At 36.1% G+C, this 18,248-nt stretch overlaps 1 protein-coding gene across 1 annotated transcript; it reads right to left on the reverse strand.

Moving 5' to 3' along the window:
* Positions 1 to 361: 361 nt before the first annotated feature.
* Positions 362 to 17,783, reverse strand: COPB1 (coatomer protein complex subunit beta 1). Its single transcript, XM_026850385.1, has 21 exons — positions 17,631 to 17,783; positions 16,681 to 16,910; positions 15,771 to 15,940; positions 15,004 to 15,118; positions 14,338 to 14,430; positions 13,650 to 13,787; positions 12,542 to 12,661; positions 11,990 to 12,097; positions 11,755 to 11,901; positions 11,189 to 11,334; positions 10,096 to 10,192; positions 9,377 to 9,537; positions 8,546 to 8,666; positions 7,967 to 8,194; positions 7,610 to 7,789; positions 6,420 to 6,564; positions 4,867 to 4,986; positions 4,274 to 4,419; positions 2,891 to 2,980; positions 1,947 to 2,102; positions 362 to 691 (listed from the first exon to the last, which is right to left on the reverse strand). The coding sequence occupies exons 1-21, from the start codon at positions 17,719 to 17,721 to the stop codon at positions 632 to 634; spliced, it is 2,862 nt and encodes a 953-aa protein (XP_026706186.1). The 5' UTR covers positions 17,722 to 17,783; the 3' UTR covers positions 362 to 631.
* Positions 17,784 to 18,248: the final 465 nt, after the last annotated feature.

Here is an 18,248-nt window from a genome sequence, read left to right on the forward strand (position 1 = left end):
TAACACTGTTAGGAAAGCATTTCAGAAACAAAGTTTAAGGTTCTACTACTTGCTGGAAAGAGCTGAATTTTGACAATCTCTTTTCGTTATTACACACTCGGCTGTGCCAAGTGATTACATTACTAAAGCAATCATCTAGAACATACCACCTTTGATTTAGCTGTCAAATATATATTCTCCTAGGTATACCAGAGTATTTTAAGAGTCATGATCACACACTCACACAATTCAGGCCTAGTCGTTAAACACTAAAGCAATTACACACTCCCACTTTAAGTCTTAAGAGTATCAAAATACCCCTGGCCAGATATTTAATACTAATCAAAAAATACAGAGATTATAATTTACAGACAAAACAGTACTGGAATAATTTGTTTATTGTACTGTGAGCATCAATATATATTAGAGACAAAGAAAACATGACTTCCAGGACAAAGAAAAAAATGTGGCAATTTAAAGTTTTGCTCAGTATCAATCATGAGAACCTATAAATTATCTGCTGGAATGCTTTCAGCTCAAAAGCTCGGCTTCTACAATTACAGAACACTGAAGAATATACTATGTTCTGGATCTCAAAAGCCACATACCTAAGGTTAAATTGTAAAAGACCTGAAAAGACATTACGTAAAATTTATAAACTTGTTTTCTTCTGAGACAGATTGATCTTATCTCCAAGACTCAGGGCCATTCCCTGTAAGGAAAAGAAAGACATTCATGACAGATATTTCATAATAACTTTATCTTATCTATCTTAAAATGGAAATTCCATATATAGAAGTCTATGAGGTTAGCGGCATGGAAATTAAGTGTTTCTAACTGCTCATTTATTTGTATACAGTATAATGCACACTTTCTTTACACTAGGTAAAGGCTAGATCTGCATATATTGTTGCAACAATTAAATGAGCTAGCAACTGCTAAATCTGTTATCAATACAAAAAGCAGAAGAACAAAAAAATTTAAGCCTTTTGACCTTCCACCAATTGAAAGTATGCTGCCCCTGGAGAAATTACAACTGTCAGTCCAGCTACTGAAATTCAGCTGTTCAAAGTCCCAGTGCTGATACTAAGCACTCAATGCACTAAAGCTACAGAAAATAATTTAATCACAAAACCATATTCGTGTTGCATAGAAACTGAAGAAATCTCAAAAGAAACTGCATGAATAAATCCACGTAATCCATAGCAGATGAAACCAAACTGGCATATGTGACTGAATGCAGTCTTATGTTAAAATACAACTGTAAACATATCAGAAACAACAATTTAAACCACTTCAAAATCTTTACAGTGACATCACATAAACTAAATGGTTTCTTTGAATATGAAAACTCTCAGGTAGTCCTTTATTGTATGCTGTTTAAAATACTTCTATTGGTACACTGTTTGGGTTTTTACTATTAAAGTTCCAAATCTTGTACTTGGTTTTAGTAGGAAGGCAGAAGTTCTAAAATCCAAAGGAGGCTCACAGATGTACCTACAGAAAATAACCCTACTGAAAGATTTTGGGTTTTGTGTTGTTGTTTTTAAAAAGAACCAGCAAACAGCAATTACATGCATAAAATTTCCTCGTGTGAAATTGAAATGTGCAATTTAGTAGGAAACAGAAACCTTGGTGAGCATTTGCTCTTTTATTTAAAAGCAAATAAAATATAACATCCTATTTGCAGTGCTATTATAAAATACGGAAATCCTAGCCCAAATGCCTAACTTCTGATAATACACTATAATGTGGTTTTAGGGTACGACTACACCTAATTAGAAAGACATTATTTCCTCACAAAATCTTTATAAGGTAGTTTTAAACTAAAGCTAAATCTTCCCTAAATTTTTCCCATTTACCTAGTACTAGAAACTAATGTTCATCCAAAAACTTTTTTAGAGGGCTTGGCACATTTTCTTAAAAATGACAAGGAGAAACAGTACTCTAGATGCAAGCTGTATTACCTGACTCTTTGCACGGATCCGTATGTGACCAGTGACAGGAGCTTCTGGTCCAAGATGAATTGGCTTTTCAATGCTGACATTTGCAAGTGCATCTTCTCCAAATATGGAACGTGCATAAAGATTGGCCGCCATAAAGCCACAATAACCAGAAAGTGCCTACAGAAAGCACATTTGAACTCTTTAGAAAGGCCAAAACCCTTTAAACATATTCTAATTCATCCTAGGTTAGCTAGGCAGATACCAGTATTTAATGTTTAAACTTGTTTCTTCACATACAATATTTTGTAAAGTGTGAGAATCATGCAATGGGAAACAGCAGTGGTCTTTTTCTAAAATTAATATTAGAAGACATGCAATCTACAGTACTCATCAAGGCCAGGTAGGATGGCATTTTATGATCTGATTTAATGAAGGGCCAAATGGCAACGAAGTTAAATAGCAGCAATAGCTTATATATAAGCTATTAAGTTCCTACTATACATACCTAGCTCCTATACATATATTAGCTAATAGCTATTATACATATGGCTTAATAGCAAATAGCTATTGTATACATTTATTTTGCTTTACAACAAAAAGGCTAAACTGGCAAGAGAAAGGTACATTTTGACAGAGAGGAAGTAACTTGGAGCTACTGAAAAAAACCTTTATCAAAACAAATGGTCCCATCAAATCTATGCTACAGTTTAGCTACTACAAATTAAAACAGACATTCTCATTTTCTAACTGAGCAAGAAATAGCTGAAGTGATTAAGCAACATGGAATTTTGATAACAATTTGCTTTTACTCATTTCAGACCACTCATTAAAAAACTTTGAAGTATATATACTATTTGATATTGTAAGCAAGCATCTCTAATATTCCTAACAAATGCTAAACAAATTAAACCATAAAGCACACAAACTAAAAAGGGTGTCTAAAAGTCTCCAAGCAAATAGCTCACCTTCTCTGGAGTCAGGCATTTCATATTGGTTGACTTCAGTATGTGCTGTAAGTATTCATTTAGATCAATGATATTTGTATTCACTGTAACCTTCAAGAAGGGAAAAAATGGCAGTTACTTTAATTAGCACCTCGGGCATTTCTGAAACCATCTCTTCCTCAGGGCTCTACAAAGGAGATTACCCTGCAGTTGTCCTTGAGGAACATCACATTCAGTAAGCTAGCTGCACTTCCTATTATCTGGTGGCATCTTTGCCTCCTGCCATCCACTTTAACATTAAAGAGTAAGAATTTCATGTCATTACCATGATTTCTAAAATATTATATTCTGCTGAACATGTAGACTCTCTACAGCAGACAGTGGACTTCTTGTCTGAATACAGTTTACACATCACTAGAACAAGAAAAGATGGTACCTAGTCCAAAAGCTTCCTTTTAACCCATGATGAAAACTACTTTCATCCTTCCCTCCTAGCAACAAAACTCTCTGGGTTGCCTTGGCTTTCTCATATTGAATATTGTGGGTCTTGTTTAAATTGCTTTTGAACAGATTTTTTAGGAGTAGTTTACAAATTGCTAAGGCTTCACATATCATGTATTAAAATTTATTGTTCTCAGGTTCCCTGAGGCACTTAAATCTAGTCTGAAGTAAATACAGGTAAATATATGTACCAAACAAGGCTACAGTTTGTGTAAAATACCTCCCATTCTGTTTTTTATGTTTCTATTCTTAAACTAATCTCATACAACAAAGCAGTATTATCTCCTTTTAAACATTTTTTTTAAACAGGCCTGTAACTAACAGTTTGGGCTCTCACCAATATTGAGTGTACCCACCATTTTGCTGGTCTTACACAGCATCCACAACCATATGCGTATACGTCAAAGTGAAAGATGTCCCTGCCCAAAGCAGGGGACGATAGACTAAATGACCTTTAAAAGGTCCCTCACAACCCAAACGATTCTCTGATTTTATGATTTTTGTTTTTTTAAAAAAAGAAAGATAACGTAATTCAGAACTGGAGAGGCTAAGCAGCATGAATAATTTTGTGGTCTCAGCATAAACTTATACTTGTTGCTATCTTGCCTTTGAGCTGAAATACACAGCAGTCACCAATCAATTTGTACACCTTCCATACAGAAGGTAAGGCTCAATGCACATACTCTTTTGTATGAAAAAAACCGCTAGATATTGCATCACTAAGCCTGTGAAACGGGTAATATAGCAACAAGACAGTAAGTTACTTGAGGCCAACATCCAATGCGATGGTGAATGAGGTTTGTATCACAAGAGATAATGTTGACGTAATGAGCTGATGTAGAACAAGAAACAGAATTATACCTCAACAAAAAACCCAAATAACATACAAAAAATAAAACTAACTTTGTTTTCCCACTCAAATTCTGCCCACATTTGTCTGAATTCTGCATCCGTACAAGAGGCAGGCTGGATGTAATCCATGATGTCAATGTGAATATCACTGAGAACCACACAGTTTCTGTCGCTGGCTGCTCCAGAGACATCATACACTGCAATATAAAACACAAACCAACTTAATGGTTAAAAAAAAGTGAATTTGCACCAAATATGAGTGCTCAGTGACCTGCCAGTTAACAACAGTTGATACTTGCTCAGTCTCACTGCTGATCTCTGTCTGCTTCAAGTGCTTTACCCAGCTGCCACAGAACTCTGAGTTAAGTGTATTGCTCTTTCAGGCAAGGCTGTCTATGTCATTGCAAATTCAGAGACCTGGGTTCAAGTATCATGCTGACAATCATTCTAAAGGAGCATGTTCTACTCTGATTTTAAGTAAAAGTGATATATACTTTTAAAAAATCAACACAAAATATGAATACGTTGCAGACAATTTAATCTCCTCTCCCAGTACAAAGTGTTTGAATTAATACTGAGTTCATTAAGCAGTTAAGAAATGCTACACATTAATGTTAATTTTGCCCACTGAATTGGTTACTTACCAATATTACCAAAAATAATTCCATTTTCTGTTGAAGCGACTTTGACATTAGCCTTAATGTTTGCAAAATCATGTGGAGCAAGTGTCAGAGGAGATGGTTTTTCCACAAGTTTCAAGTCACCTGTGTAAACAAATTGAGAGACAGGGGTCAGGGAACATCAACAGTCCACAATGAATTTAGCTTTTGGAACAGTATTTTTTATTTTCTTGTCATTCCATTCTAATGTCTACAGAGCTGCACTAAATACCATCATAAAGGTATTAGTGGTTTGGAATTTTTTTTTTTAAATATTTTTACTGTTTGCTATCTGCAAGACAAAATAATTTACATTACGTTACAAATTTCAGTTAAAATATTAGCATATTTGAAAACAAATGCAAATACTGACTTAAATGGGCTTTGGATTGAGTCTAGTATTAAATTTTTAACAATCAGGAAATGGTTAATTCTACCTTGTGTTTTAATCAATGACAACATCATAACAACCTAATCCTACAGTCAAGGGTCTCAAAACCAAAGTTCAATGTCCAGTATTACACGCACTAAGCTATTTATAAACAGGTCAAAGTAACACCTTGATTTTGAATATAATTGCTCTCAGGAAACAGTAAGAGATGTATTTTTCCTAATCCTTTAGCAAGCAATTGTAAAAATTTCCTTAGTTCTATCAAACTGTGCAATTTGAGAACACAGCATCAGCTCTACAGACAGGAGTGATGCATCAAGTCGGTTTTTGCAATATATCTGGAGAAACCAACTTGGGAATACAGAATTCCACTTTACTGAGCTGAAAAATAGAAAAATACAACCTATTTTAATTTTATTTATCTCCATCATTCGTCTGATGAAATGATTTACAAAAGATTAGGATCATTATGCCCTTTCAGTCATATCTACATCAATTAAATGTAACATGCATTCCCCTTATATGTTGTAAACCTGTTTTAACTCCAAAACAGAGAACAACCAAAAGGGAACTGGTTACTGTTCTTGGATTATCCCTGGTCCAGTCCCTCCCCTAAAAGAAGTTAATGAAGCTTCAGTACTGTTCAAGCAAGCCTTTGGTACAGCTGTTGGTACAGGGAATGGTTTCAGCTGAGTAAATGCAGTACTTAGGTTCTTCAGACTGACTGCAAGAACCACCCAGGGCAGATGGCTTTCTGTTGACTGACATTTGTTCCATATATCAGTTTGGATTTTATCCTCTTGCTCTATGGTAACAGCAAAATGGGGAATAAATATATCCAAAAAATTGTCCATATTTCAGGAAAAAGGGAGAAGGGGAAGTGGAATGCTATTTTTTCTAGTGAAAAAAGCATGAAAAAAAATTAAAAATCTGGCTACAATTTATATTCATCAGATACTATTGTCAGTGCCAGCAGATACAAATCTTCCACCTTTTGGAAGAAAAAAGTAAGGTTAAAGGCACAAAAAAAAATTTCCTTTCAAAATAGCAACTAGCTAGCATAAATCTGTCAGTATTTGTAAGTGTTTCAGAAACTCCTTAGGACTAGGTGCTGCGCAGCAGCTGCTCTGCCCCCAGTGTCCCTCACCCAGCGTAGCCAGCTCTAGTGTGCAGTTCTGCAGGGTGTCGCTGGTCTGGTTGACCACAAGCACGTCCAGCACAATGTCATACTGATTGACGTGGACGTACGCTTCTGCATAGACAGGGTCTGAGAAACCTGTCAGCTGAGTAACCTGTGAAAGGAAAGAGCATAAGGTATTTTTCCTCTCATAAACCAGTTTAAAACATGGAATCACGTCGAACAATGACAACAAAAAAGAATAAAGTACAATTAAATCCTTTACTCTTTAATATGAGCCTCCACATCAAGCTTTTAATTCCACAGAACTAACTTACTCATAAGAAAAAGGAAAAAATAAAATCGGAAAAAAACACTGCAAAAATTCACAAGTTTTATCTAGAAAATAGTATTTAAAGAAGTTGTGATGTTTAGGAAATCTAAAGTTTATGCTTAAGTCTTCCAAAATAAACAGACTTCATTGATTTACAGCTAAACATAGTAACTGTCCTCATTATCCATAAATTTTAACCACATCCTTCCTTCACATGTCCTTTTGCATACACACTACAATTATGAAACCTTTCCAGACAAGATGTGTTCTGAACTGAATTCACCTAAGTTCCTAAGATATGTCATTTATTCTTAAAAAGATCAGCAGGGAAAAGAAATGCTAACTTAAAATGAAAAGGTAGATTTAAATAGTACAAAGAATTCATCCATTCTTGGAAAGAATAAGGTCTGTTTTTTTAACTCTAACTAATGAATGAATCAAGAGATTTCTTTCCTTAGGACCTTCTCTGCAGGTCCTGATAACCAGCAGCAAAAAAAGGTATAAAGAGTGAGACAAGGATTCACTGCACTTGTCAGTATGGCAGCCAAAGAAAGGGGTTCATAATCACTTGTGTCACCCCTGCTCTCCTCCCCGTGAACCTCACTGGGCTTCTGCAGACCAGCACACAACCTTAATTTCTTCTCCACCTTCCACCAGCTCAGCACTCTCCAAGTCTCCTCCTTATTCTTCCCCTCCCATGTGAAGAAGGTAACAACTTTAAGCACAAGGGCTTTCCTCTTCCTCCTGATTGTAACCAGGAAAGAAATACCTGGGTCTTACCAATCAACCAGCACAGCCTGGGTCATGAGTTCCAGCCTCTGATTCCCAAAGCTGATCCTGTGTGTAAGCAGCACAAAGCATGTATAAACACTGACTTTGACATTACCTTATTAAGTTTGGAAGCAAGAGGATCAGCAGCCTCTTTCCTCTGTGTGTTGCCCATTGCTGCAAGAAGGCTAAGCTGAAACTGGTCTTCTTTTGAGCTCATTTCATTTTTAGCAGTAAGCTGCATGAAGGAAATGGGATCATCTGGCTGAACCGTCACATTCCTCTTCTCAGATTCTTTCTGCAGGAAGAGAAATATTCAAGAATTCACAATTAATTACATTCCTTAGCACAGAAACACAGTCAAATAATGGTCAACTTACACAGAGTCAAATGCTGATACTTCTGGGACCAACTTGGACATGAACATCTGTAAAAAACTCCAAGTGTTTATGGTTACACACTGATAATAGCTCACCTTCTGGGAAAGTTTCTCCTCTTCTAGTTTGGCTGACAGCATATGAGAGAGGGACTGCCTGCATTCTTTGTTGAAAATATCATTCATGAGAGGAGAACATTCTGACAAAACTTTCAGACACAAGGAAATACGATCCACATCGTCATCTGTAATTGGCTTCTTGGGAAGAGAAGACTTTCCCAGGTGGAGAATAGTGGCCATCAGCAGCATAGCTTCGGCAATAAAGGACTGAGAGGAGGACAAAGGAAAGAGAATGGAAGGAGGTTACTGCTTTTTACATAGCTTTACAGGAACGTTTATTTCTGACCTATTTAAGAAAAGGTGCACATTAATCAAATCATAAAATCTCTGAAGAGTTCACTTATTTTTTTAGTACTTGTTATCTTGAAACCAAGCAGCATGATTTAGAGACAGTCTAGATAGAGTGGCTGGAAAGAGGGAGGCCCTGTTTGTAACCCAGATTATCATTATTATCCAATCACATAACTGGCACTTCACTTTGGATTTAACCCACTTTGCATCTGAGGAAACAACCAGCTCTTCTTCACAACTGTGGTGAAAACACAATAGATGACTTACATTTTGTTTCTTCTTTTCCTGAACTAGTGACACATATCGTAAAGCAATCTTAGTTAAAGTTGTAGCAAGGGAAGCTGCAACAAAGAAATCACCATCGAGCAGGAATCCTCGTAATGGAGGTCTGCAGAGAGACAAATGATAACCAAAAAACTAGTTTTGGATTACACTCCTTAGCCTACGTATCTTCATATCTTAACATCCATATTGTACCAATAAAACAAGCTTGGAAGGTCTCAGAAGTTGGTTGGGGTTTTTTTTTTCCCCTCTAGAAGTAATTTTCCAAATACAGAGATATGCACAAGTCACACAGCCATTTCCACTCCGAATAGGGAGTGAAAAGTGTAATGTGTAGTAATACCTTCATTGTAGCTCTGAGATGATAATGACTAGTCAAGATGTAACAGCCCATCTGCAGTAATTAAGGAAATATAGCAATTATCCTAGCTACCAATAAATAAACTATAGCAAGTATTAAATAGTGCAAGGTGATATTAAGAAAACAAAAGTTTTAATCTAAAGGTAGTATCTCTGTAATACAAATAAAATCGTGAGGAGCATGTATGAATTACGAAGAATCAACTGGAATTTACAATACCATAAATCAGTAATGTCCTTTTTCATACAGAGTAAGCTTTCATTAGAAACCTTAAGCAATTAAGCAATTTCCTATCAGGTATCATCTACCTGGAATAATACCTTAAAATAGGGAACTACCTCAATCACTGAACTTTGTATGGGAGAGAATACCAGTTAAATAAATAAATAAACAAATCAGAACAAACCAAAACCACAAAAACAAGTCAGTCTGGTCTAGTACAAAATCTTAAATACCTATCTTCTTCCTTTTTGGCAGGTCGGGAACTACTGAGAGCACTCTGTGTTGCGTAAGTGCCCATCTCTGTCACCAATTTTTGGGCTGGACCCACAGACACCTCCTCTTCAGGTTTTAGCTCACCAGCTTCTTTCTTGATTTCAGATTCTACTATTGGTATCTAGAAACAAACAGGAAACAACTGTTACAATTAATGTAAAAACCTGTTCAGCAGGTTTTAATAAAAATTATCTGCATTGTTAAGGTTTTTATAAATAAAAGGTCAGCTACAGTGCAAGTTTTCAGAGAATTTGAGGAGATAAGCAGATGTTGAAATATATACAGAAGCCTCCTACCCATGCAATAAAACTCACATTGCATAGACTGTCTTATATGCTTCTTGGAACAACCCTGACTTAAAGCATTCTTCCTTTGTTAGTGGATATAATTAAATCATATCTTAAAGTTGCTCTAATTTTCTGAAAAAAGGAATTTCTCATCTCCCCTCTTAACAGGTATCATTTCTTCTCAGTATATGCCAGCTTCAGGTATGCTACTTTAAAAAAAAAAAGAAAGCAAAACCCTAACTAGTTATTACTTAAGATTTCAAGTGCAGATGCCATTACAAATCACAAGTGTTGACTCTTACCTGTTTTTTAAAAAATATGTTTTTCTTAGAAAACACACTGCTTAATAGTAAGTAAAACCACAAAGAGCCAGCCTAACAAAGTAAACACACCTCTCCAAGTGATCTGCGAACTTCTGTCATCACACTTTGTATATCTTCCTTTGTACTGCAATATTCTCCAAGGATCCATAAAGCTCCTCGATAAATCCTAAGACAAGAACAGAACTGAAGTCATGCTTTCATGATATATTCAAACTAACATCCAGGGAAGTGATTATGGTCAGGTGGTAAAGGCCAGTCTTGACACATTCAGACTGACAGAAAGCAAGTTTGATCAAAAGCAATCATCCTGTCAGCCTTAGTAAACTAATGAACGAGTATATCAATTCAGATACATTCTCTGCTACAAATTTATTCCCATCTGTGTTAATCCTGATACTCACAAAACTAAATTTCATTATGACCATAATAAAATAACTCTATGTGAATAAAGTCAGCTGTAATTTTCCAGTTAACTGAGACAAACTAATTGTTGCTTCATGGAGGAGAAAATGAAAAACAAGACCATGAATGAAGATGAGGGAAAAAACCAGCAAAGCTTCAGAGGTTTTTTTCCCCAACTTAATGAGATGATGATTGAGATAGGATTCAGTTTCCTGTGTACTGCAAGAATGGCAGAATGGTGTCTTGATCCAGAGAAGTTCTCGTATGACTTAACCTTTGCAGAGCCATCAGAAGACCAAGCTTTTAGAGCCCTGAAAGGTATTAAAGAAGCTTTGCAGATTACAAAGCCCAGTCCATGTTAGACTGAGTCTTCCAGTAAATGTACAGTACTACCAGTTGCCTAGAAGTGCAAACTCCTGCTGTGATAATCCCTTAGTAATTCTATTTTAACAAATACATGACTTCAGAGTTCACCAACACTGCTGTCTTCTAGTAAGTGGAAATAAAATTATGAATTGCCTCATAAAAACAATGTGAAATGATTTTCTTCACTCAGTGCAACAAGCACCCAATATATGCTTTGTACAAACAGGCAAGAGGGAAGCTCTACCTAGAAATCATCTACCCCCAAAATGTCTCAGCTTCAGTTATTCTTCGTGTGGGAGTTGCGAGGGCTCTGATACATATTTAATGACAATATACATTCAGTGCAAGTGAGCCACCGGGTGCTCCAATGTCTGATATCATATTTTGGACTCACTTGACAGATTTAATAGCATGAAAGACTTCAAGCATCTTCTCAACAATAAGAGGTCTGAGGTTATCAAATCGCTGGATCGCTTCCCGCACAAACTCCAAGACATCAGCAGCAGCCGCTTCATTATTATCACTAAGGAACTCCATCAGCTAGTAAAAGAGTGAATACAGGCACAAACAGTAGTACCGATAAGTTTGTTCAATACTATTTTTCCTTCTACATTCAGAAAAATAAAACTGCATATACATCTCCTGTTAAACAAAGCTGAAGTCAACCTTAAATACATTAATTACCAATTATCATAACCCCCAAATCGTTTTTCTAGTGGTACAAATTATTGCACTTTTAAGTGAAGGTACTCTTCAGCTCACAATCTTCAAAATTATCTAAAAATAAAGTCTCAGAAGACAAATAACTACAGCACCAAAATCCCTGTATTTCTTTAGGGATTAAAAATAGTATTGCTTTGTGTGAGGCCACTATTAGAAACACTTCAGCTTCAGTTATTCTCCAGGTTTTGAGAATAGCTAGAACATATTTAATGACAATATAATTAAACATTTGCATACCACTGGAATAACATTTGCAGCCATATCTGGAAACCGAACGCTACAGGAATGCAATGTACGAACAAGCAGCTGTCTATACTTGTCTGTATCTTCATGCTCTGTCACATTATTAGTTTTAATCACTTCCTTCTTCAGAACAATCACAAGCTGCAGAAAAGATTAAATAAAATTGAGAAAGTCCCATATTTTTCCAAAGAATAAAAAAATAATAAAACAACAGTAACATATATTTTACCTCCTCTACATTTCTTGAAGAGACAAGATCCAGAGCCAGTTGAAGGGTTTTTTTGCGCACTTCTAGATCTGGGGTACTCAGCACTCTGAGGATGTCCATAACCAGATCCTGAAACAGTAAGAAACTTATAACTACTTTGTTGCTTTAAATTACTTCCTTTTCATACAATTCTAATTTTCAGTCCTCAATGATTTTCAAAGACTTTCAGGATACATAATATGTGATCTACTGACAAACAAGAAGATATCCTAGGCATTAGGAACTTCACAGTGTTCATTTAATACATTCTACATGTACACAGAAGTCTACCATGCAAGCTACATCATTAAGCCTTACAATCAAGACAGCATTTGCCATTGTTAATTCTTATGCAGACAATAAAATCAGCAATTCATAAACATAAACGTTAATCTAATATGTTTTACCAAAAGCATATCAACAGAAGATTTAAACTTCAGAAGTACACTTTTCCATACATCACAACACCTGAAAGTTTCATTTTGGAAAAAAAAGCCTTCAATAAGCCTGCAGGAGAAGATATAGCTCACATACCTGTAACACCCGTTCATGGGAAGGATGCTCCTTTAATTCAATCAAACGATCCAAAACAATCAGTTTCACATTATTATCACTTTCTTTAATAATCAAATCTATGTAGCATTGGGCAGCTGCCTAAAATTAAAAGGATGAAAAACATTTAAGCATGAAGAGAGAAACTGGCAAATTTCTGAGATAAATTCAGGAAAACACAACTACAGTACTATTAAAGCAACTACTCAAGGAATTGGCACAGAAATGAACCTGAGAACAGACTTTAAAACTTTCTGGCCCACTGTAAACATTGATTCCACCACCAAATTAAAAAAATTACACAGGAAGAGTCACTATGGCATCAGCTTACAAAACCTAGACTTGATTTCAAATTCAAAGGAAGTCATGAAGAGATACATTTCCTGGCATGCCTTGGCTCGGCTCTTAAATATACAACAGAGCACGAAAACAAATTTAAAATAGTTGCCAGTGTTAGCCTATCCAGATATGGGTTTAATGACAGCTTCTATGCACAATACTCCTACTCAACAAAAATGACTATAGTAAAGCGAGAATGTTGGAATTAATACTCCTCATGTTCTTTGAAACTACTATTTACAATGGTTTTACTCTAAATCTAGACTTGCATATTCTATTTCTGAAATTTCCATACAAGTTCAAAATTTCTGTGTGTTCTTAAATAATCCGCTGTACAAACATAAATCTAGGAACCCAAGGTCGATCAGTAATCAATGTAAATCTTCACTTCTTTATGTTTCCGCCCTGTCCTGAAAAGAGTAATATTTATGAGTAAAGAAAGTCATTCAGTCTCTGTAAATCTTCATCTTTAGTCTGCTTGGCTAAGTATGCCAAGAAGATTGCAGGTTGGTACCAACTACTGTACAAGTCTGCACAGTATTCAAGCTTGTCCCTTACTGAAGTCCATTAGCTGCAAAATACAGTCACAATCTTTTTTTGTGACCAATTTTAAGAGGTATTTTCAAACAGGGTTTCACACGTGAAATGTTAAACACCCTATATTACTGAAACCTTAGCTCTTTCAAAGTATCAACATACAGTATACAGTATTTATTCCAGTGCACTAAACCATCTGAAAACATTTTTATACCTTGATTGCTGTTGGTGCACTGGAGAGTGTAACTAGAGTACCTGCAGCTTCATACTTCACTGCAGGACTTGATGACTGGAGTAAGTTGTAGATGCAGCGAATAAACCGAGCTCTCTCTGATGGATTCGCATGACAGACCTAGATAAGAACAATAACGTATAGTTGGCACATAAAGAAAAAAGAAAATAGCAATCATATAGCTTAATGGCTCCACTATCTTACAACAAGGAGAAGATTAAGCAAAAGGTGACAGCCTTCTCTGGGGGTAAGAAATATCATTCACAGTTGTAAAAATCTAATTGCAAAAGCTATTAAAAAGCTATTATTCACAATTCTGTGCAATGCTACAAGGTCTTAAAATTTCAGATCAAAAGGAAGGGCATGGGCTCTACCAGCTCCTGTAACAGATGCCCCCTGCTTGTGCCCATGAAGAACAGTCTGGTAATACACAGTCCACACCACAGCAGATCAGGTGAGACACATTGCTCTATACCGTGCACCCTTCAGCAGTTCACTGTTTCAAGATACAAATCTTATGCAGCTCTACTAAACAATGACATACTCCTGACGTGGACTAAATGCTAGCTGCAAGGCCTTTTCTAGCAATGTTCTATCCCTTTTAAAAAGCAGACTAATATAATCTAACACGTACACTCATTTTAAATGTGCCACAACATTTCCCTTTTACCTTATAAATGAGCTCAACAATAACCAACTGCAGTATGTCACCAAATGTCTGGACCTGGTCAATACAAGTACTCAAATAATCCAAAGCTCGATCCTACACAAATAAAAGATAAATTATTCTGAGTATGTTCACTCAGGTATATTTTAAATCAAAACACATTTTAAAAATCAAACCACAAAGCAGCATATATTCAACCCTTCAACTTGAAATTTAAAACAATTTATGAAAACATGGTAAATCTGAAGAGCAAATTAATCAATCCTGCCTACAGATGGCAAAAAGAGAGACACAACTAATGGCAATCAGGCACAAAAATGCAATTGCCTGTAGAGCAAATAATCCAAAACACTAAATAGAAATTTTCATTTACTTCTCATGTGACTACAAAACCTACAGAACAGTAGGTAACAGAGCACTTAATATGGTTAAGCTCACTTGGCAAAAGTAGTTTCAGTTTTCAGCCTTCATCAAATGCAGTAATTCTCCTTTAAGTTGAAGACAGCACTAAAGACATACATTAACTTTTCCCGTTACCAAATATTCCACAAATGGTTAACATTATCATACATGTTTTTTAATGGTTATAAACAGATTATACTACCAACAAACTACTGGCTACATTTTCAAGTAGTTAAACCAAGTGAGTTTAAGGACAAGTATTCTTACCTGATCTGCATGAATTAACATCATAAATGCATTTCTTTTGCAGCTTGCATCTTTCTCATTCACCAAGAAATCATGGATCAATTCAGGAGCATCAGGTATAAGATATTCAAAATTTCTTAAAAAAAAAAAAATCATAATTAAAAGAACTACTGGTAAGGAGTAGAACCTAAGGCTTAAGTGCATATCCTCAAGACAAGCATTTACAAGAATTCAAAAATGTAAAATAGTGATACGCAGCTTTTGCACAGCTATTTGAAACTGTGAACAGACTCGAGGAGCTTTAAAAAACTGTTTGTTATCATGACAGCTGAGACATCACCCCATCAATGATTTCTGCTTAATAGTAACATTCAGCCACACTGTTCAGGTAACAACTGCAATAATGTTTAGGATATAACTGCAGTGTATGAAGAAAGTCGCACTACAAATAAATTTATATATATATATATTTCTGCAAGGATCCTTCCATATTTATGGTTGTAGACAATGATTACTATTAATAATGCTGAGATCATTAGGAAAGACATCTGCCCATACAAATTAACCTGCAATATAAGGACCTTAGTCACACTTGGGAAAGCAGCAGCAGTACCTTTTGCTTCTCCAAAGAAGTCCACTGGATACATGGCAAAAAAGCAAACAAGCAAATCCCAAACATCACACCAGTGTTTGATAAATGTTTACAGGATCTCAAAAACTATCTAGATCAATAAAGCTAGCCTTAGTCCTCTGCATCCATGACTTTAAATAGTTTTTCTGGCATTTACCTATAAATTGTATAAATTGCAAGAACTGCATTTCTGCGCACATAGCTGTGACGATGTTCTAGACACGCACGGATGGCTGGCATCAAAGGCTCCAACAGCTCCGCTTCTTTCAGCTTGCAAAGAAAACGGAGAGTAGAGCCTCGGATAAATTCATTTGGGTGCTGAAGATCCTAAAATCAACAAGAAAATATTTGAAATGACAGACATTTCAGCCTAATTGTTAAGCTGTATGCACTTGCTCGCCTTCTTCCACACACAACTTTTCCAAGGTACACGTTCCCAACATCCACAACAACAACTCACTGTCTCCTCATGAAATACCTTCTTAAAACACTGCTACCCCACAAAAAAACCCATGTATTTCTGTGTAGTAAAACTTACAAAGCCTGTGGTATTTTCCTCTGCACTGTATGTATTTTCTCTGATTACTAGGGCCGTGAAAGTTCACCCTGCAGGAATCCCTGTCCACTGGATACTAACCTCTAGTGTATATTAGTTCATCTGCATCCACCCCGTTCCCAAATAAGCTGAAGGACCTTATTAACTCTGTGAAGGAGTGTCCCAAATACACATTATTCAAAAAATACTGTCCTTTTTACACATGGCTTGTCCCAAGATGCTATGAAGATGGCAGTGAGGTTACCCCTCATCTTTGAGGTACACTGACTTGGAAACAAAGAGCGCTTAATTTTTGTTAAGCTGTAATAGTAAAAGAACACATTAAAACTCCTTGGGAGTAGGTCTGCATGTGATCTACAATTATTCAGTTCTGAAGTACTGACACATAATGGTTAGGAAGGAAATGCTGAGCATAAACCATTTTTATGTATTTGTTAAATAACACGAAATGATGCATTTTCTAAAAAGATCCAGTATAGAAACATAAGCAATGAAATAAACAATGTGCTACCTTTCTGTACGCATCGCATACAAGGATCATTTCTTGCAAAAGCCTGCCATCTGGAGTGGTCTTTGGCACTATCTCCCAAAAGACAAGCAGCAGTTTTTTGATGGTATGATCTTGGAGAGGCAGCACAAAACGTATAATAGTCATCAGAAGCCCAGGTAGTTTTTCACCATTCAGAATCATAATGATTACTTTCTTCAACGCCTCCGTCTTCAACTTGACATCTCCTTTTTCTAGAGGAGGAAGAAATGAAATCAGGAAGGCTAACATGCCACAGTTAGTTTAATAGGAACACTGATCTTCAGTGTCAGAAGGCAGAAACCTCTCTGATGGAGTGCAATCTAGCATATCAATAAAATTCACACCCTTACATCTACTAAAAGGATAAAGAGGAAGAAAGAGATACTTAATAAGCACAGAGTTCAGACAATTCTAGGATCAACATACTGGAATTAACAGAGTTCAACAAATTTCACAACTGTTTCAACGCTTAAACAGCCTTTTATACCGGGATACTGCAATGCACTCTCATGCCGTACACATACTAAATACTAACACTGCCATTCCTGCCAGCAAGATACAGCAGGGCACTCAACAAATGGTAACGCAGTGTATTGATTATCATTGCATTGCTAAAACCTGCTTGAGCCCAAAGAGGTACTGCTTGAAACAGAAAGATGGAAAAAAAAATTCAAATTTTTGCACAAACTGAGGGGGGAAAAACAAAAACAAACCATGTTAAGATAAATACCATGAAGTTTCTCAAAACACGGCAAACAGAGGAACATAGACATTTCAAAAATCAAAAGAACAAAAGAAACATCAAACTGACTTGTTCTGAGTTTATAAAAGGTAAACAATCTTCAAACAATCTTCAGGAAAGGCACAATGAGGGAATATAAGCATAATTTAGGTAAGATGGAGTATCCTTCAAATCATTGTCCAGTACTTGCCTAGGTCATTTTTTAAACTGATTTCAGAAGGTGGTTCTGAATCCATCGGAACATTGATTAACGTGTAACACACGTTCTCTGCAGCTGTCATGGTTGCTGGCTACAAAATTTTTCTCAGTGGAAGAATTATTTTGACATAAATATCAGACAACCTGAAAAACAAGCAAACAAAGCCATCCCAAAGTTAAAAGATTTTATTAACAACCCCCACAAAAACGTTTTCTGAACTGACTTAATGATTTGAAGGGATTGCTGGGTTTCTTGAGAAGTCACATTCAAAAGCCTTCTCAGTTTTCTGTTATGCTAAAATATTCCTGTTAGTACCAAAAGATAAGCAGCATGAAATTTCCCAAAGACAAAAAAAAGAAAAGTAAATGAAAGAAATCTTTCCAATACTTTGGCACAGTCAGAGATAACTGAAGTGTACAGGCCCCTGAACGGATGCAGCAGCTTTTCCCTCACCTACTCGCCTCCCTGACCCTGGCTCTGTATTCCTACTACTGTCCCTGCAGTCCTGTGCCCCACCAAGTGAACTGAGCCCAGCTGTAAAATCAGCTGTAAAACATCACAGGAAAAAAAAAAAAAAAAAAAAAAAAAAAAAAAAAAAATTTTTTTTTT

Source organism: Athene cunicularia (assembly GCF_003259725.1).
Source record: "Athene cunicularia isolate RWA chromosome 5 unlocalized genomic scaffold, athCun1 chr5_part2, whole genome shotgun sequence".
Classification (NCBI taxonomy): Eukaryota; Metazoa; Chordata; class Aves; order Strigiformes; family Strigidae; genus Athene; species Athene cunicularia.